General features: G+C 42.5%; 1 protein-coding gene across 1 annotated transcript; it reads left to right on the forward strand.

Annotated features, from left to right (window-relative positions):
* The first annotated feature begins 11,455 nt into the window (after positions 1 to 11,455).
* On the forward strand, positions 11,456 to 13,638 carry LOC139303827 (uncharacterized). Its single transcript, XM_070927678.1, has 8 exons — positions 11,456 to 11,503; positions 11,760 to 11,874; positions 11,974 to 12,130; positions 12,377 to 12,464; positions 12,618 to 12,709; positions 12,789 to 12,947; positions 13,300 to 13,391; positions 13,562 to 13,638. The coding sequence occupies exons 1-8, from the start codon at positions 11,456 to 11,458 to the stop codon at positions 13,636 to 13,638; spliced, it is 828 nt and encodes a 275-aa protein (XP_070783779.1).
* Positions 13,639 to 21,247: the final 7,609 nt, after the last annotated feature.

Raw genomic sequence — 21,247 nt, forward strand, 5'->3', positions numbered from 1 at the left:
CTGAAACGTCAAATTCAAAACTCAAATTTGAGCTTTGCTCTATTATTTCAGCACAGACGCTCCATCCTTATTCTGCTGGTTTCATGCTTCCATCCATTCAGAGTGTATGTGTGTGTGTGTGTGTGTGTGTGTGTGTGTGTGTGTGTGTGTGTGTGTGTGTGAGATCAGGTGTCAGGCTGCAGGCTCCAGCTGACTACCTGAGCTGCTGCATTAAAACTACATGAGGAGGCTCAGAGATAAAACAGAGGGAGCTCCCTGGACGTGTTTATACATCCATTAGAACAACGATGCACCGTATTCTGAGCTTAAGTCACTCTGATTTCAGTTTTTAGGCATTTTTAGGCATCATAGGGAGATTATTAAAGCCACTGTTAAAAATCTAAATAAATTCTGACTTTGATAGTAGTAGTTTACAGCTCCTGTTTGATTAGCTGAATCAACCCTATTAGCGTTGCCGCCAGTCTGTTCATCATTTTTACTTTCAGATTCAGTGAGTTTAAGATATGCTTGCTGTCATGTGACAAAATATAATCAATAAAAAAACACGGATCACATTCAATATTTAAATAATTCATAAAAATGATTCAGAGGTGATTTAGCCAAAGTTCAAGCTTTCAAATGTTAAAACAGTTAAAAAGAATACTGAAATAAAGTGCAGGAACAGGTTTACATGAACGCAGCTGGTTCTGATCTGATCTGACAACACTGTCAATTATATAGAACATGTTAGTATGTTCAGTGAGTGGAACCAGACCAGGACTAACTCTGATCTTCTTCCTCACACAGCTGGAGTCACGGCTCCCTCTGGTGGACACAACGTCCGACTCACATCCAGACTGACTTTCAATGAAAAACTGTTGAATACATTTAGATTTCAGTTGTGTGTTAACTTGCGTAAAGTTTGAAAACCAGCAGTGAAACCTTCATGTTGCTCCACTCAACAGTTAGTGTGTATCGGAGAATGTGGTGTGTGTGTGGTGTTGTTGCTCCACGCTGCTGTTGTTTAACAGTTTTTATGGATTCCATTTTCACGACCTTCGGCTTTAAACACACACAAACGGCAGATGCTCCTCTTTGCTTTTGTTCCATGAAGAACTGCACAGCTGAGCCGACATGTGCACCAGAAGAAGAGTTCAGGGTAGAGTTCACGTGTGACGCAGCACAGAGACCTGAAAGCTCTGAGGTCGTGTTTTCTTCATGGGAAGTTGAGTTGACAATATGTTTGGTATTCAAGAGGTTTCAATCACTGCCAGGAAACTGACAACAAACATGGACGCTGCCTTCTTCCCTTTTAAAAGATGATGAATAACTGTGATTTTTCTTTTCAACATCTTTAAGAACAAGAGAAGATTAAATGAAAGCAGATTAGGAAAAAATGATTTCCATGCAAGCCAACGTACTCAAACGTAACAACTATTGAACGGTGAGCTCAGTAACCTTCAGGTTCAAACTAACTCTCCTCATAAACACAATCAACACTTACCGGCACCAATATGGACAACAGAGTCTGTGAGCAGCCACGACTCACTGCACAAAGGATAAAAACTCTGGAACAAATAAATCCAGCGGACCAGAGGAAACAGATTCCCCAAGAGGCTTTAAAACGCCTCGAGGCAAAAGAGGAAAAACTCAAAACAAGCTGAGAACATGACAAATGACATGAGGGAGAAATCAAAGAAGAAGAAGGAGGGAAAACAAAGAGTAAATGTCTGATTGTGGCTGTTTGTTCACCGAGTCTCAGAGCCAGCAGACACAGGGGTTTTAGAAATACTTGCATCATTAATACAAATTCCTCCATAAGACATGCTGAGAGCAGCCACCAAAAACTCCGTCCGTGAGTTTATCTCCCTACATGATGGTTTAAACGATGATTCAAAGGCTTCTTCACACTGTCACAACGTCATCCTGGTATTTGTTTTTACCCAAAACCAGTCAAACACTAGAGTCCGAGGGATGTGTGTGTAACTGTGGGACGGCCTCAGGTAGCTAGTTATGGTGTTGACAGTCACATTTTAGATGATTCCAGTGTTGTGAGATGAAACTACAAGTGTGACAGGAAAGTGGATCTGATACGCAGGATTCAGAGCAAAGAGAGCAAACTGACGAAGAGTGATGCGATGAAAACAAAACCAGAAAATCATAAACTTTAGTGACAGACCTTCCTGATATAAACCTGTGGCTTGCAGCCCGGGGGTCCTCTAAAGAATCACCAGTGTGTCAGTGTGGGGACACGTGGCCCACATGGACACTGCTTTGTTTACAGGGTCACAAGCCAAAAAGGTTGATATAGAAGATCATTTCAAACTCAACAACAAGGAGCAACAAAGATGGAGATGAAGACGAGGAGACTGGCTGTAATCTGTCCAACAGGAAGCTCATTATCATTCTCCAGAAGGGTGGAGCTAAAGGACGGACTCACTAACACAGGAAGCAAAGCCCCTGGACAGTATAAACAAGACCACCAGTCAGAGTGTGTGTTTGTGCACTTTGTGTCATAAACATTCCTGACATGACGGCACGTCCACAGCCTCACACTGATTCTACGTTCAGACGCTCGCTCTCATGTTTGTGTCCACGACTTTAAACAACCTGCTGACACGATGGTCTCTTCTCTCAACCAAACACACTACAACAACTTGTCGCTTCCATGACCTGAACTTTCAAGAACCTATACAGTGTTGGTTCTAGGTTCTGCTGTGTGTTTCCAGTATGTTTTATAAACTAGAACACTTAGGATATACACTACAGCAGATACCACTTCTGACAGACGGACGGACAAACACTGTCACTTTATGTGCTCTTTGGTGGGACAGCGCAGAGGCTCCAGCTGCAGTAGGAGGGGGACAGAAGAGGCCAGCTCTCAGCCAGCCGAGTCCTTCAGGACAGTCTGCATGGATCTTACTTTGTATCAATCGTTAACAGTATGGACGATTAAATAAACAAAAGATTCAGGTTAGCAAATTAGCCTCGCTAGCATCAGAGCACTTTTGTTCGTTTATGTCACCACATGAATCATATTCATGCAACATCGGGTCAACATCAACAACCCCCTGCAGTGGAAAAGGCCTATCAGTGTCCAGCTAGCTAAAGCTAATGCAGCGTAACACAACAGTCCTGCAGGAAATCCTCCTTCATGAAGGTCATATTGTTCCGTTTCAAACGGAGGCGTTGATTCAGTGTCAGTTCGTGTTGCTGTTCAACTATATTATGAGAGGTGTTTCTAATATTTTCCACACCCTAAGTCATACAAATCAGGTAGGCATGGGGTGTATCACAGTCATGGAAACTCCTGGTTTGTGATTGGCTGTCAGGTGTCTGTATATGGAGACGCCTCCCAGTCTGTTCTCACCTGCAGAGTTCCAGTGGAGTCCTCCAGGACTGGCAGCGAGCCGCCGACGCTTCCTGACGCTGACCCCGCTGTGGGAGGTGGAGTGTCCCCCTGACGTCCCTGAGCTCAGCACTGCAGAAGCAGGGGTGGAGGAGAGGATGGGGAGGAGGGAGGTGGCCAGAAATGGCACCTCCCTCCTCAGTGCAGGGGTGAGGAAGGTGGACTCCCTCTCCGATGACCTGCAGGGATTGAACAGAAAATTCATCATATTTTTGTGTAGACTTTCAGGACTGCTGCTGCGCCTAAGAAAGTACTTTATACTACAGTGTCTTCATATAGAGTACCTGCACAGGTGAGTTCACTGCAGGGAAGAGGAACGCGCTGCTGTGAGTCGACTTACAGAAATAACAGCTCGTCAAACTACGCATTTTTTCTGACCCACAATAAAAAAACGTGATTGGCAGCTTCTGTGTTGACTGGAACTCCAGCAATGGGACAAATGCTGTATATCAGTTAGTCATTTAGTCGATCTACAACTGCAACTATTTTGATAATCAATCAGTATCAAATTGTTTAAGTCATTTTTAAAGCATAAATGCCAAATATCATCGTGTTCATCTTCTTCAATGTGAGACTTTTATGTGGCAGTAAATCAAATATCTTTGCTTTTGGACGGTTGGTTGAACAAAATCACATTTTTAAAAAAGTCACATTGGGCTTCAGGAAATTGCGATCACCATTTTTTGACATTTATTTATTTATATCAATATTGAAAAATTGCTGCAGTGCTGATTGGCAGATAACCTGAGTGGAGGTATCAGAATCGGTATTGGTTGCATTCAGTTCCATGACAACTGGTCAAACTCCACCTGCTGATGAACATCGTGTGATACGTTCAAAGCTCGGAGGTCGTTTGAAGAGCTTTCTGATTTATTCAATAGTAAACTGACACTGGGAATCAAGTTTACAGTACAACAGGATAAGGTCCAAAATGGCTGCCACTGTACAGACAGTGACTGCTGATGAAGCATCCTGTTAACACATGTAAATCCAGCTGCTGTGTGGTCCTGATACCTGGCCTCCGAGACAACGTAGCTGCAGCTCCTCCATGATCCTCTGGCTCGACTGCTCCCCTTGTTTTTCCTCCTCAAGACCAAGTCCAGCAGCTGAGCCCAACTCAACATCTATGATCGACCCGCTTCACTGCATCACGCCAGCGTTACAAAACAACACACGCGATCGTGATCCCGACGTCTCCGCCACAGTCTGGTTTAGTGGTTGTGTTTTTGTAAAAGTATCACGTGAACGCAACAGCCGAGTGTTTTAGAAGTATCTTCAGGGTCCGAGCAGGAAACATAATCACACACAACTGTGTGGAGGTCAACAGCTGAAGGAAAAGGTCCTCTCAAGTGTTCAATGCCTAACAGGGGTGTTACCTTACCTCCCTGTGTGTGTGTGTGAATCAATAGTCAAGTGCTTCAGATATCACAGTTTATCCAGCAGAGGCAGATCAGTCAGGAGGCCTTTGTGTCAAATGAAAGGAAACCTTCAACAGACCCAGGGAGGGGGAGACTGATGCTGCATTTACTTCCAGTAGGAAAATCCAACATCCATACAATGTGGCTGCTCAACGTTACTGCTTTGATGATGAGAAGCAGCTGAAAGCAGATTCAGATAACATCTTCTACCTGCAGAGCTACAGCAGCTCCACTTCAAACTGCACCACCTACAGGTGAGTCAGTCACATGTAGATGTGCAACAAGACCTGCAGAAGATGAGAGGCGGCATCTCTGAGCATATTTAGCTTTCTGAGCCGTTGGTGCCACCCAAGGAGTCTGTGAACTGTCTGTAAACTGTCCTCTGGCTCAGAAAAGCCTCTTTGAAACAAAGAGCTGCTACAGATGCTGTTATTCCAACGACAATATTTAGGCATCAATTGCTGTATTAGCTCATTTAAATTGTGTGATCGGCTGCTTCATCCCATTAAGCAAAAAAGCTCAAGGACCTTAATGCCCAACGTCTGACTAAATCAATGCAACTGAACTGTATTATAATGTTGTACAGGACCTGATATTTATCAATCAGCGTTGATCATGGATCATCACACTGTGTCAGTAGAGCACTAACAGGCCTTGTAAAGCATGTCAGACATGTTTAAAACCACCGAGCCACTCAGACCTCTCTGGTCTGGCCTGGAGAAGCTGCGTTTAGTTGTTATGCTCCTGGTTGATGGAACAGCCTTCCTGAGGTCTGTCACGTCCTCCTGAAGCAGCCTCAAAACTTTCCTCTGATCTGTTGCTTTTTCAGTAACCCACAGAATGAGCAGACAGTCCAAACTAATCTGCTCCTATACGTTCTCCAAACCTCCACCGAAGGAGCCCCCCAGCTACACAACACAGTCATAATGACCAGACTTCCTTACATTAGCAGTACATTTCCCCCACATCTATAAACACCAATGTTTCTTCTCAGGCTCCCTGCAGGCTCTGGGCTTATCTTTCCCTACATAAGTGCCATCACCATGGTGCCAGACAAATACTTTACGAGCTACAACAACTGAGGAACAATGTTTCTGCAGGCTGCAGGAGGAGAGGTTTCTGAACTGACCAATTCTTTAGATAACTGGCACTTAAGATCAGAACCATTATCTCCCAGTCCAGTCTGCAGGCATTTACTGTAAAACATTCAAACATGCAGTCTGAGGGGGTACTGTGATAGACTAAACCCAGCTCGAACAGCTTTCAAGTCTCTGCAAAGGGATTTTCTTAAGATTTCCTCAGTACACTTCAAATTAAGTAATTGTCTGATTGTCGTACAGCATCTAAACCCCCCAAAAGGAAACCAATGACTGCATCAAATTAAAAACTGTAAATCATTAGAAACTAATCAGCAGTAATATAAAATAAATGCGGATGGACAAACCAGCTAAACCACATGGTGATGTCTTTAAAATCTTCAGTTGACCTTTGAACTTAATAATCCAAGACTTGACGTTACCTGAGTGGAGTGTCGGTCTCTCCTGGTTCACTGCAGGTGGAGCGACGGGAGTTGGAGGCCGGGGAAGAGGAGGAGGAGACCGGCTGGGAATTTGAAGAGTGGTGGGATGCATGAGAGGAAGAGGAGGTGGTGGAGGAGGAGGAGGAGGGGGTGGAGTCCAGGGCCCTGGGCAGCAGCAGCGAGGACGGCATACACAGCCATGTCTCCAGGTCGGAGAACTTGGAGTAGCTCAGCATCTCCAGAACACTGCAGGAGGAGAAACAGCTGCATCTGAATCCTTCTTAATAACAAACAAAGGTAGAGCTGCAGGTAGTGAGCCAAGTTTAAAACAGATGTTACAATCAGAAATACTTTATTGATCGCCGGGGGGAAATTCTGCTAGAGGAAATAAAAGACACAGAGGAGACAACAACAGCAAAAAGTTTCATCGACTTTTGTTTTCAGCCTTGACCTACGAGTCCCTGCTGTGAAGACCTGAGGCTCCTCCCAGAGGTCAGAGGTCATAACAACTCCTTTAAGTACAGAGGGGTCTCGCCATGTATGTCAAGACTAACATCTAAAGTCAATCCTTAAAGCAGCCATACCCGCTACTTGAGACAGTGTGTTGGTGTCTCTGGTAGTGAATCACCAGCTCCTTGTTTATCTGTTCTGGTTCACTCTCAGCTCTCACAGTGTCGTGTTCAGACAAAATATAACAGTGACTGTTCGGACTCAGTTACCTCTCCTCTCCCACTCCTGGGATGTCATCTTTCTCGTCTGCGATTTGGAAGACGCAGGAAGTCCTGGAGTCTTGCGATGACAGCAAAACACAGGAGTTATCAGAATCCACGGACATCTTCAGCCATATCTGTAGGGGATCAGCAGCCGGTCAGCTTCCAGTACAAACACAATACAAACACAAAGGGAACAGCTTCTACACTCGGGACAACTTGACAGCTACAGGTGGAAACACAAAACATGAGGAAGTGGGCAACTTGTTGCCTCCACAGCCGGTTAGTTTCTTTAGTGTATATAAAGACGTTCACAGCCACGTCCACGAGCCAAAAACAGAAACTATTCAAATCAACTCTATTTCTTACAAGCATGCAGGTGTTTGTAGTCAGTTTAACTCATGGTTAGCTCCTTTTAACCAGTGGGAGCTAGCTGGCTGGTAACAGTATCTACATAGTTATTTAACTAGCTAGCTAGTAACCTTAGCTTGTTAGTTAGTTAGTTGGTAACTAGCTGGTAACTTTATTTTTTAAATGAGTTGTTACCTGGCTTGTATTTTCAGTGTGTTAGTTAGTTAGTTAGTTAGTTAGCTGGCAGCATTAGCTTATTAGTTAGTCGGTTATCTTGCTGGTAATGTTAATTTGTTAGTTAGTTGGTTATCTAGCAGGTAATGTTAGCTTGTTAGTTTGTTGGTTGGCCAATTTGTATCATTAGCCTGCTTATTTGTCTGTAATATTTGCTTGTTTGTTAGTTGGTTAACTAACTAGTTGGTAACATTAGCTTATTAGCTGACATTAACTTGTTAGTAAGTTGTTAGCTTTCTAAAAACATTGGCTTGTTAATTAGCTAGTTGGTAAGCTAGCCAAAATTGGATTGATAGTAGTTAATAGCTAGCTGGTAACGTTCCCGTGTTATTTGGTTATCTAACCCTCAGAGTAGAGTTAACGTTAGCTAGTTCGCTAACTAGCTGGTACCTAGGTAGACGTGCTGTTGCCATGGTGCACAGTTGACTGTATGTCGCGCATTCTTCTGTAATGGCGGTTAAACGGTTGTGCGTGAGGTGTCCAGGTATGATAACTAGTGACGCAGTACTTCTGTGTAACTGAAGGTGTAATTAAAGGTTCACCCCGTTTCAGAGGACAGGACCGCACGTGCTCACTGTTTTGGCTAGTCAGTCATTAAAAGAGGCGACTGTCGGAGCAACACACTGAACACCGTTCACTCTCAGTCAGACTTCATGTCAGCTAACGGTCAAACCCACAAGTTCACCTTCATCCACACAAACATCGGTTTCGTTTTTCAATCAGAGTCCATCCAGTCAGCTGTGCTTCAACGGACTGACAAATGTGTCCGTTAAGGGTTAAAACACTCAGACCAACAGAGGCAGCTGACTGAGGAGAAGTTTACCGTCTTTGAGTCCTCCTTCTTCTGCAGAAATAATGTCGCCTCTTCTTCTTCTTCTTCTTCTTCTTCTTTCCCCAGAGCAGAAACATCTGCTCACACTGGGCTCCCGCCTGGTAACGTGTCTTTGTCCTGCCCCATGTAAAACATCCCAAAATACAGCCAGCGAGGCCGGAGCAGGCTCAGATTTCACTGTAGTTAACTCACCGCACAGACGCCCAGTCCCACATCTGGGAGCGGCCGCGCCTCAATACTGTTCTGACTCTCACTCATCAGCAGTCAATTAACTGGGAAGAGTGAAGGAGACGTTTGTCAGGTCCTTTGACCTACTGCAGTCACAGTAAACAAGTAATACTCGAGTTGTTAAAGTAAAAGTACTGCAGGGGAAAAGAGGGGTTATTTTTACTGTTGGGTGAAAACAATAAAACATATATCTCAGTTTTGGGGATTCAAGAAATACAAAACGTATAAGGAAAGAAAGAAAAGAGAAAAGGGAGGAAATAAGAAAAGTGTGAAGAGAAAAGAGGAAGGAAACAAGGAAGGAAGAAATATGGAAGGTGAACTGGAAAGTGAATCAAAGAAAGAAACAGGACAAAAGGAAGGAAGGAACATGGAAAAGGAGTGAAAGAAGGAAAGGATGAGTGAAAGGGAGAAAAGGAAGAAATGTGGAGGAAAAGCAGAACATCTCCCTAAAAGGAGGTAAAGTATCCAAACTGTACAAAGTTCAGATGAGATGAAAACGTGGAAACATCTCTCTCCGTCTCCTAAAGACTTTTTAGGGGTTTCAGTTGGAGGTTCTTTCTGTTCCGCACGATAAAAACAAAGTCCTTGATGTTGAAAGCAGAGAGATAACTGCAGACAGGAAGGAGGCTGTTTATGTTGTTCAGAAGCTGCTGGTGTAATTATCAAACAGGCAGAACTCACCAGAAACCATAACACCAAAAATAATAACACCAGAAACCATAACACCAAAAATAATAACACCAGAAACAATAACACCAGAAACAACAACACCAGAAACCATAACACCAAAAATAATAACACAGGAAACAATAACACCAGAAACCATAACACCAGAAACAATAACACCAGAAACCATAACACCAGAAACAATAACACCAGACACAATAACACCAGAAACAATAACACCAGAAACAATAACACCAGAAACCATAACACCAGAAACAATAACACCAGAAACAATAACACCAGAAACAATAACACCAGAATCAATAACACCAGAATCATAACACCAGAAACAATAACACCAGAAACCATAACACCAAAAACAATAACACCAAAAACAATAACACCAGAAACAATAACACCAGAAACCATAACACCAGAAACAATAACACCAGAAACAATAACACCAGAAACAATAACACCAGAAACCATAACACCAAAAATAATAACACCAGAAACCATAACACCAGAAACCATAACACCAAAAATAATAACACCGGAAACAATAACACCAGAAACCATAACACCAGAAACAATAACACCAAAAATAATAACACCGGAAACAATAACACCAGAAACCATAACACCAGAAACAATAACACCAGAAACAATAACACCAGAAACACCAGAAACAATAACACCAGAAACCATAACACCAGAAACAATAACACCAGAAACCATAACACCAGAAACAATAACACCAGAAACAATAACACCAGAAACAATAACACCAGAAACACCAGAAACAATAACACCAGAAATAATAACACCAGAAACACCAGAAACAATAACACCAGAAATAATAACACCAGAAACAATAACACCAGAAACAATAACACCAGAAACAATAACACCAGAATCAATAACACCAGAAACACCAGAAACAATAACACCAGAAATAATAACACCAGAAACAATAACACCAGAAACAATAACACCAGAAACAATAACACCAGAAACACCAGAAACAATAACACCAGAAACAATAACACCAGAAACAATAACACCAGAAACACCAGAAACAATAACACCAGAAACAATAACACCAGAAATAATAACACCAGAAACAATAACACCAGAAACAATAACACCAGAAACACCAGAAACAATAACACCAGAAACAATAACACCAGAAATAATAACACCAGAAACAATAACACCAGAAACCAATAACACCAGAAACAATAACACCAGAAACCAATAACACCAGAAACAATAACACCAGAATCAATAACTCTGTGAGGATCTCACGGTGTCGTCAGGAACTACCTTTTAAAAAAAGTGATTTTATTTGCTTCATTGCCTCCTGGAATGTTTTATTCCTGGTTCAACCCTATAAAGCAGTTTGTTTTGAAAAGTTCTGTATCATATTCATTATCGTTATTATTATTATCTAAAAATGTTGCTGGGGTTCCTTTCCACACCACTAGGTGTCAGTATAGCCTCAGTTGGGAGAACCTCCAGGTGTCCTTTGCTCAGAGAGGAAATCCAACAGGTGTTACAGCAGACGCAGTAGCTTTATGACTCCATTGATAGTTTATCCATCTGAACATCTCAGACTATTTTCCAAAATGTTAAACTATTCCATTAACATCCCTGACCAACAAGTGTGTGGTGGAAGAAGTACTCAGATCATTTACTTAAAAGTAGTAATACAGTGTAGAAATACTCTTTTCCTAGTAAAAGCACCAAAGTATTGGCATCAAAACATATTTCAAGTACTTGCTTTCCACCACTGTAAGTAATGTTGTGGTGGTTTATGATTCTCATGCTGCCTTCAAGTGATCTCCAGAAAAGTTTGTTTAACAATATTCTTTAATATTTTTAATTGTCTGCTCTCTTCTTCCTCCTCTAAAGAGGTCAAAAAACACAGCATAGTTCATTATTTTGAACAGGAACAAAGCAACAGAGTTCTCATGATGTAACCCATTTGAATGTAAGCATTCATGTAAACATACTGTGTATTTGGCAAATCATACAAAATAACTGTATCTTAATATTAGTCACAGATTAAAACCAGGTCCCTGGAAGGTCCTGGAAGGTTCTGCAGTCATGGGCGAGTCAGCGTTGGAGTGGTACTTTGATAACTTCATAGTAAATGTGAGTACAGGCTGCAGCTCCTCCTCTCTCTGTAAAGAAAGACGTTAAAGGGTCAGTTCACCAACTAACCTCAGACCAGGTGCATTTATTGGGGACTATTTCAATGGCGGATTAATACACATTAGGTGCTCATTCAATTCTTGTTGGTAGGATCGTTGGTTTAGGTTATTTCATGGGATTTGTTGACTAAAAGAAAAACCTAGAATATCCACACACTGATTTGTAGATGGTGTAACTCAGTATTCTCTCGCTGCAGGACTCCTGGAAGACGGAGAAGGAAGAGGTGAACGAAGAGTTGGGCGACGAGCTGTTCCTCAGCTTACTGCCTGATGAGCTCCTGACGCTGTACGAGTCCAGCCAGGACCACACAGGTACTGCAGCAGCAGCAGCAACAACCACAGCACTGATGTTGATCCAAAAACCAAACAAACAAGCAGAGCATGAGAGCAGGACTGTCAATGTGTTGCCAGACAGCAGCACCAGTCTGGACTCCAGCTCCCAGAATTCCACAGCAGCGGCCGAGCTCCCAGGCGGGTCATCCATGCTGGAGCCGGGTGCCCCCCCCGTTCGTCCCACAACCCCCGTGATGCCTGTGACACAGCAACCAGAAAACATCCCACAGATACAGTAAGTCACCACAAAGCGGTCTCATCTCATCAGGTTCATTTAGTAGCTGTTCTGGAGCTTTCCATGTTACTACACAGTCTTCCTCATCAGATGGCTTTTGCTCAGTAGTTGACGAACACTCGGTGACCTGTTTCTACAGACAAACCTCTGAGGCTGTGTCTGTAACATTCCCTCTTATTGCATTTGTAGTCCTAAGTGTCATGCTGCATTCAAAGTCCACGTCCAGTGTTGCGTGTTTGTGTGCAGGAACGTCATCTCTACAGTGCAGCTGGGCTGTTGTCTGGACCTGGACTTCATTGCTGGCGCGGTGTGGAACGTAGAGTACAAAGCAAAGGTAGAAAACCATAATTCCAGCTTCAGACTCAGTTTTTCATTTTCTCCAGAGGAGGTTTAGAGAACAATTTAAGTAAGACTATAAATCTTTGTCCTACAGTCCAGAGCGAGGCAAACTAGAAAACATCCTGTAAAGCTTCCTGTTGTGTTTCAGACAAACAAGGTGCTCTTCATGAGGATCCGTGAGCCACGAACCACAGCAATAATCTATGAATCTGGAACTATCATCTGTACAGGAGCCAAGAGGTCTGTCTGCCTGTCTGTCTGGACTCGGTGTTCATGACAGTGTCTGAACCTCTCCTCTCTCCTCTGTGTGTTTGTGCAGTGAGGAGCAGTCACGGCTGGCGGCCAGGAGGTTCGCCCGCATAGTCCAGAAGCTGGGCTTCCCTGCCCGCTTCCTGAACTTTAAGATCCAGAATTTGGTGGCCAGTTGCAACACCTTCCCAGTCAGTTTGGAACTTCTGGCCCACCATCATCCCTGCAGGTCAGGAGACACTGGCTGTGGTTACATGAGCCACAATCAGTGGTTACATGAGCCACAATCAGACAACTTTGTTGAGTTGTTTGTAGGTGTATTTATTCTCTTTGGATGGAGAAGCATACTCCTGTGATGTTCAGTCCAGTTGGAAAGCACCTATCTTTTCTGATGGCGCTGTTTACATGAGACATTTTTATTCTCATGTAAACGACGTGATTGGACAGTGAGATTGGACATTAGACCGTTGACGACATTAGACATTGCCTGTGTCTAACGGTTACTCTGATTATTGTTGAAGTGTCTATTTCAACACAGATACTGAGTCAGGTTATGTGTGTGTGTGTTTCACTCTCCACAGTTATGAACCAGAGCTGTTTATTGGCCTCCACTACAGTGTGATGCCTGGCATCACCGCAACCGTCTTCTCATCCGGGAAGATGTCTTTGTCCGGTAACTAAGCTGTGTTTGTGTCCACACATGTGATGAAATACGACGAAGCTTGATGACTGAGGAGGGGGTCTAAGGGTCCTTCACGTAGTTTGTGTTGTCACAAAAGTTCTGTAGAACCAGTGTTAACTTCAGTTAAAGTTTTAACTTTGAAGTCTTGTGTTAAATTCTAGGAGCTAAAAAGAAATCTGAGGTTTACGAAGCGTTTGATATCATCTATCCAATCCTGAGCCGCTTCCGGAGGCGGTGAAGAGAGACGCACCGAACTCTGACAGGAGAGCAGGTTCATTTTCAAACTGACTGTTTTAGAGTTGCTGTTGAACAGGGGGTCAACATCCTCAAAGAAAACAAATGAATGTCTTCCATGTCACGCAAAGTCTTTCTAGTGCTTCATTTAAACGTGAGAGTAACATACTACTACTAATACTAATGACTTTAGTATCTATGACTCAAACTTGAGTAGCTCAGACCTGAATATTGATAACTTCATTACTGGTGTCTGATACTGATGTCAGGTGTTGACCGAGACCAGGGATCAGGGGCAGGTGGACTGTGGGGTTTGGGGATGACGGATGAGGTTCATTCTGGGATTGGTGGCTCATTAGTTGCTTATAGCGGTTGAAGAAGTATTCAGATCCTTTACTTAAGTAAAAGTACCAATACAGCAGTACCAAACGTAGTCCATTACAAGTAACAGTCTTATTAGCAGAGACATCTGAAATGTGACAAGGAGACACAACTGCACTCTGCTTTGCTGTGAGATCACACTCCAAAACAATGTGTTGTATTTTATAAGTGTGTTATAGATTTCTTTATGTAAAAGTAGTAACTGTAGCTGTCAAATAAATGTAGAGAAGTAGAATATTTCCTGGAATATTTCATGGAAATACTCAAGTAGAGTTCAAGTACCTCAAAATTGTACTTAAGTACAGTACCTGAGTAAATGTACAGCATCTTTACAGCATCTCTACCTATAAACACAGTTACATTACTTATGTCTGAGGCTGCAGGTAAGTAAATATCCTGCGTAAGAATCACTGTGAAGCTCATGTCAGTTGTAGTTCCTTTCACCACCACTCGATGTCAGCGTGGTCGCAGGTTGGTTTATGTAAAATTCAACGAGGGACTCATATTTAAAAGAACCATGTAATGTTTGAGAACTGGTTCATTTAACTCAAAGAAGCTCAGTGACAAATTGGAAGTTTGTTTTTAAAAGGCACTGAGTAAGGCACCGCTAGTCTTCCTCACAGAAAGCAACAACTACAATAAAACCAAACAATTTAAAATCACAGTGAAAGGCTCATGTGGTGTCTGTTGATATCACAGTTATAGTGGTGCAATTAATCACTTTATGACAAGCCATGAATCTAAAAAGTGACCAGTAACTCCAGCTGTCAGATAAATGTAATAAAGTAAAATGTAATGTGTGACATACTAACAGCAGCGTTATGTGTGTGTTCGGCGAGTTAGCTTTTAGCTCGTCTGCCGGCCATCTGCTGCACACACATCAGGAAACATCTAAACATCTGGCTGACGCTCCACTTCTTAAACAGGTCAGTTTGTACCAAATAATCACCTGTCAGGTGATGATGAAGTGAGGAGCTGTGGAGAGTTCAGATACTTACAGCACCTGCTGCTTCAGTAAACTAGGTTTGTCTTCTGGGACTCTGTAGAACTACTTTGTCCCTTTATGTTCATTGTCAGCGTGAAGCACCATACGGCCCCTCAGCCGCTCCAGGGTCTACAGGGCCTAATGTCCTCGCAAACCACAAGAGCGAGTTGTCATTGACCAAACCAACTAGCCTGATAATTACTCAGCCGCTGCTAAATGCATTTGTCCCGTTGACGTAATGTTCAGTCCATGTAGACGTTGTGGTCGCGGTTTATAGAAGCAGTCAACGACAACTTTTGTCAAGTTTTGTTGTTATTTCTGTAAGTCGACTCACAACAAACAAACATCTCATGACACATTTTTCTGTCACTATTTTCCATGAATGAAGGCGAGGTACGATATACTTTTATAACCCATGAGGACGTTTGTTCTGGACTCCGTCCTGCAGTTCCACAGAAGATAAAATCAGATGGCGCCCCCACTCTTAATCCCGCCTATAAAGCTCTGATTGGTTGATTATTTCGGCAACGCTTCAGACGTACAGTGTAATTCTTCCCAATTTGCAGTGCAATCATTTTTACTGTGTCCCAGAACAGCACATACCGATACATAGAGGTACAAGATGTGAGGTTGGGAATAAGGGGGGAACAACCTGGGAGTTTAGGATTTATACTGAAGGTATTTTCAAAGTAACCGGTACCTTTTCTAATATTACAGGGCAGGCAGCACAGATTTTAAGATCAAAGCATGGATTTCAAAAGGTTTCCACATCATCTCGTTTGACAGTCGGTGTTTCTAGTGAGAGTGTTTTCTGTGACCTGCTGACCTCTGAACTGGAAGCCCTTCCTGTCGGCTCTCCGGGGCTGCGGGCCGGCGTGTTGACACTGAGCAGCAGGAAGTGAGGTAATCCTGCGGCTGACATGATGAATCCTACATGAAAACAGTGAATTATGGGAAAAGCTTCCTCCCCTGTCGAAACCTGGAGCTCCATCGTTCCTTTCTCTTCCTTTCTCTCATCCCTTCTCCTCCTGTCTCTTCAATGTCTCTCCATTTCCACTTAACTGACATACAGTCTTTATTTATTTCCATCTTGATTACATTTCATTTTGGGTACAAAACATATATTTCAGTCATGGGAGTTTTAATTTAGTTTCAGCTGCTAATTCTGGGTAGTAAAATGTGTAAGACTTCATTTTAGTCCTGCATTTATCACGTTTATTTGTCAAGTTCTTTCACACAGCCGTTACCGTGACCTTTCACCGAGCACCTGTGACCTTCCCCCCTTTTTTTACTTCATCTGTTTCAGTTTTTCACATCCTGTTACTCTTTCTCTATTTGGCTCATCTATTTCTCTTTCTAATAACATCCTCAGTTTCCTCTGATCCTAATAATACCGAATGATAATCATGCTGACAGTAACACATCCTGTCACACCGCTCTCTCTTCTGCTGCCTCTTATCTTTCATGTACTTTTGTACTGTTCTACTTTTAAAGAGGACATTTTCAAAGTTTTTACAGGCAAAATATAACTTTAATTTAATGTTATACAACCCAAATACTCACAAGGACACTGTACTTCATCTGCGGCTGAAAATAGTCCCCAATAAATGCACTATTTCCTCCTGTTAGTTTGACAAAAACTACAGCGGCTGTTTGAGGAAATGACTGAGCCTTTTGAAACATGAAACTATATACTCGTGGGGCTGCTGCTTTTAGTTTTTTCTTCGTTTTTTCTTCTTTTCTGGGACGCGTGAAGCTACAAAAATGCAAAGTCAACTTTTCCACTTTTGTTTGAGCCAAAGAAAATGAACAGCATGTAAGATTACATACATACACACCTGTATTCACAGGCAGGAACAGAAAGAAGAGCACAAACACAGTCCTGTGCGCTCCAATAGCTGCTAACCTCACCACTTTACATGCACCGTCTGTAACCATCTGTTGTAAAGAGGAAGCAGGGGAGGACGTCTCCAGAGGGATGGATCCAAAGCAAATAACTCACATCATCCCAAACCCAGAAATGGATCCGGGAAGGAAGTGATTTAACACTCGTCCACGTCCCTGGACAGACGTCCAATGGGCCAGGAAGGAAAATCAATCTCCACGTGTTCATTAAACATCTCATTTTGGTTTGAGTGCTTTGGAGAGAAACACTTCAAAGATCATAACACGCTCTTTGGGGAAATAATATTATGTGAACACAGAGAGCCGCCGGGACCGCGAGCAGGAACTGAAGAATGTATTCACTTTGACTCAAACTGAGAATCTGAGATCTGAAGAAGTCTTTTTCTCCGGGGGCAAACATTTAAAACCTTTAGCACAGAGGAGACAGTAAAGGACATGACATGACCGAACACATTAGGAGATGCTCGGTTTCTGACTGCGTCTCTCAACAGGTCACAGGATTTTGGGGCTCCAGCCTCTCTCTCAGGCCCTGCTGTGGTGACCCCTCGATCTGGATCAAAGGACTCACCGGGGGCCCCGCTGGCCCTCACTGACCCCTGAGAGGATCATCTGCAAAAGAAAAAGTCTGCTCTGGGTTTGAAAATAAGGCCAGATGTGCCCAGCTGGAGGAGTGGAGATTTAAATCACATTAAAGAACATAAATGTGATGTTTTTGTGTTGGTTTTCACGTCAGATTTCAGTCACTGAGCCACAACACGCTCTCTGGAGGAGACACACGAGTAACACGTCCCACATGCTGAGTGTTTACATGCAGCAGCAACATTAAAGCTGCTCCCATCAGTGTTCATTTGAACAACAGATCAAATGTAATGTGAAAGGTGTCCCTCATAGTGATGAACTCACAGACTTTGTACTTTGCTAAGTTTAGGCAACCTTCGTTTCCATGACTACAATGTAAACATGTGACTAAGGTTGGGAACAGTAGCTGGTACAGTCACACTGTTAAATGTATTTAATTCCACATAAAATATTTTTGGAATATTTTAAATACTGCATTGTTTACATGCATATTGCTAGCTAACAGTCTTCTTCTTCTTCTTCTTCTTCTTCTTCTTCCTGCCTTTGTTGGTACATTTCACTGTTGATCAGCGTAGCATGAAACAAAAGGCGCGATACAAACAAAGCGGGACCGTTCTTAAAAACAGGCTCTGTAGCGCTACTAGTGGTCAAAAACTCCACAGCCTATGTTACATTTCATAATAGCTTTTTTATATTATGATTTTTATTATTATTTTGTATTTTTTTTGTTTTCTCTATGTATCTAGTTCAGACATTTGTCCTGCAGTAACAATGAAGGCAATTCTGTCTTTAAATCTGCTGGACCACAGACACCTCCAGACGTCTGCAGGCTGAACAGGGAGAAGTCTTTTCAGTAAGTCGTCCTCTCGGGACGAGAGAAGAACTTTAGCATGAAGTCAGCAAAACTACGTCGAGAAGTGGAGCTGTAACTTCTCTTTGTGCTATTTAGGCTGCACCTGCACCGAGAGGGATCCAAGGCCTCCACAAGGTCAGCTGTCAACCAGGACCAGAACCACCTGCAGCCCACCGATCGCATGTTTTCTGATCTGCCCCCTCTGGTTGGTTTCAGTCCTGGTTGATCTGGTGACACCAGTGGTTACCGTGGTAACAGCAGATGCAGTTTAATACTACAGCACACACTCGTTGAGCAGCTGCTTCGTCAGAAATCCAACGTTAGAACAGCCAGTTGTTTTATTATATTATTATTATTATCTTATCATAAGAAGTCTGTCTGTAATAATTCAAACCTCCAGGTGACTCCACGCTGCACTCACAGCTAGTAGCTTCACACACTGCGTTGGTTAAAGAAGCTGTTTTTGTTTTTGAGTCTTGATGGTGGTTGTTTTTGCACTTGGACCACCGAGGACGTGAGACTGGAGCAGTTTGGAGGCTTTAGAGGACAACAGGGATCAGGACGATAAATAAACCTCAGCTGTTTCTCTCAGCTGATTCCTCCCAGATGTTACAGTGGTGGAGGTCTCCCGGGGGGCTGCTGGAGGACTCTGGAAGAAGAAATGTGACTCAGACGACGATCCAACATGCTGATTTCTATAAGGACTGACTGTCAGTTAGTCTCCACAGCTTATTAAAAAGCTTTATTTAATATGTCCCCCCGTCTCCTAAAGCAGGCGATGGTGACACGCAGCTAATAAGCTACGATAGCTTCGTCCATTTAAAAGCTGTGAATAAGCTTCTGCAGAGAGACAGTAAATGTCTTTTTGTTCTTACTTTTAGAGATTGTTGTTTCATCTCAGCATCTGTTTAATGTGGGACGAGGAAGCAGAAGGTTGTTCCAACTAAGGACAAGTCTGTATAAAACATTTATCCTGTGAACTCACCACTGCACACATGCAGCACCTGCGTCTTTAATCTCTACAAGGACCAGAATGAGGACCTGAATGTGTCCTTTAATGAAGTAACAAAGGCGTTATTTAAGGTGGTCTGGTATTTTCCTCCTCCATCAGTGACTCATTTTAAGGCAGTTTGGCATCAATAAAAGAGAGTTTCAGGTTATTTTAAGCAACATGTAGTCAGACGGAGTACCAGCTGAAGGGAGGAAAGAGTTAAAACTTTTCTTGTTGGTCCAGTAGGAGGTGGTGTGGAGGGGGGGCAGTCCCCCCGTTTTTTTCTATTGATAGCCATATTCCCCCATTTATTCCTGCAGTCAGGACGATGCAGAGAGACGACATGTAGAAGCTCCACGCTGACGACTACAAACACTGTTTGAGTTCATTTCAGAAGGAATGAGAGCCCGACGACAGTAAGTGTGTTTATTCTTCTTCTTCTGGGACAGAAAGCAGGTGTTTGTCTGCATCATTAAGACTCATCAAGCTGCAGTGATAACAGCAGAAACTGTGTGTGTGTGTGTGTGTGTGTGTCACCAGCATCATTACAGACTGGCAGAAAATCTTAAAACCTCCTTAGAGTTTCTTTTTCAGATTAAAGTCCTGACAGACTAAAACTAAACCTCAGTCTGCTCTGACAGGAACTAACAACTCAGTTTAAGGTGATCTGTCCATAAATCTGGAAAATTAAAGGCAACATGAGGCATTAAATGAAGAGATTTAAGGGTGTGACGATGACCTAAATAACACTTTTATCATTAATGCACAGAGTCAGTATCTTCTATCACAAATTGTGAGACAAGATTTTATGCAGAAACCAGTTTTTCACAATAATAGCGGCAAGTATGAGGTCAGAAATAAGATTATTTGAAGCTGTGACATCTTAAGTCTGAACACAATGGTGACAAATATCCCTTAAAAACTGCTGGAAAGGACCTTAAAAGTTAAATGTCTGAATAACTTTTCTTTTTCCCTTAACAGGCTACTTAAATAAATCTTAATTTAGAGGCTGAAAGATGTAATCACTGATGTTATCTGCAGACTGAGGAGCAGCAACTTTTAAAGCTCAACTTTGAGACGTTAATTCTAAATGACCTTTCAAACTCCACCTTAAATTCCAACTTTAAAGTTGTCCATGTCCAACTTCCTCTTGTCTATTAGACTAGTTAAGGTGGACTTATTTAGCAGTGCAGCCATCACTCATCAAGAACTCCAGAGGAAACAGGCGGCTGCAGTCAAAGGCAGTATTCATGTAGAAGTCCAACATTAATCAGCAACAGATAGCGTGAGCATCAGATAATCTATTAGTCATTAATACAAACATTCTCTTGTTTCAGCGTCTCACATGTGAGGATCTGCTGCTTTTGTGTGTTTTAGTTGATTCTGAAGTGAATATCTTTTCAGACAGAAGAAGACATTGGATGATGAAACCTCTATAACGCTTCGTGTTATTGACTAAACCATTAACTGATCACTGAAAAAATCATTGTTAGACTAAACAATAATGAAAATAATTATTACAGCCCCACTTTATATTACAAACAACAACTACATGTCTCCATAAACAGAGACAGTCAACTCAGCTCCAACAGACAAACAGATGTCAGGCCGTCCAGCTGTGGACACGTCAGTGACTGTTTAAGGAAATGAAAAGCTCGATTTGACATATCGCAGAACGCTAACATTTCTGACGCTATCCAAGCAAATGTATTCTTTCAGTGGCTTAAATGGTAATTTATTAACTGTCGATTAGTGTAAGTAACTTAAAACGTGTTTTAATTGACTCTTTGACGCTGTTTACGTTCACTGTAGCTGTGCCAGAGGCCTGTTGAAATGAGACAGAATCCTCAACACCTCTTTAATCTTCTGTTTTCAGCTAGCTGCTCTGTGATTGGCTGATCGCTGACATCAGTATCAAC

This window comes from Enoplosus armatus, chromosome 20 (assembly GCF_043641665.1).
Source record: "Enoplosus armatus isolate fEnoArm2 chromosome 20, fEnoArm2.hap1, whole genome shotgun sequence".
NCBI classification, from domain to species: Eukaryota; Metazoa; Chordata; class Actinopteri; order Centrarchiformes; family Enoplosidae; genus Enoplosus; species Enoplosus armatus.

Coding starts and splice junctions, on each gene's coding strand:
- LOC139303827 (XM_070927678.1), top strand. CDS start 11,456: ATGGGCGAGTCAGCGTTGGAGTGGTACTTTGATAACTTCATAGTAAAT. Junction 11,504..11,759: donor TTGATAACTTCATAGTAAAT/GTGAGTACAGGC, acceptor CTCTCGCTGCAG/GACTCCTGGAAGACGGAGAA. Junction 12,710..12,788: donor ATCTGTACAGGAGCCAAGAG/GTCTGTCTGCCT, acceptor GTGTTTGTGCAG/TGAGGAGCAGTCACGGCTGG.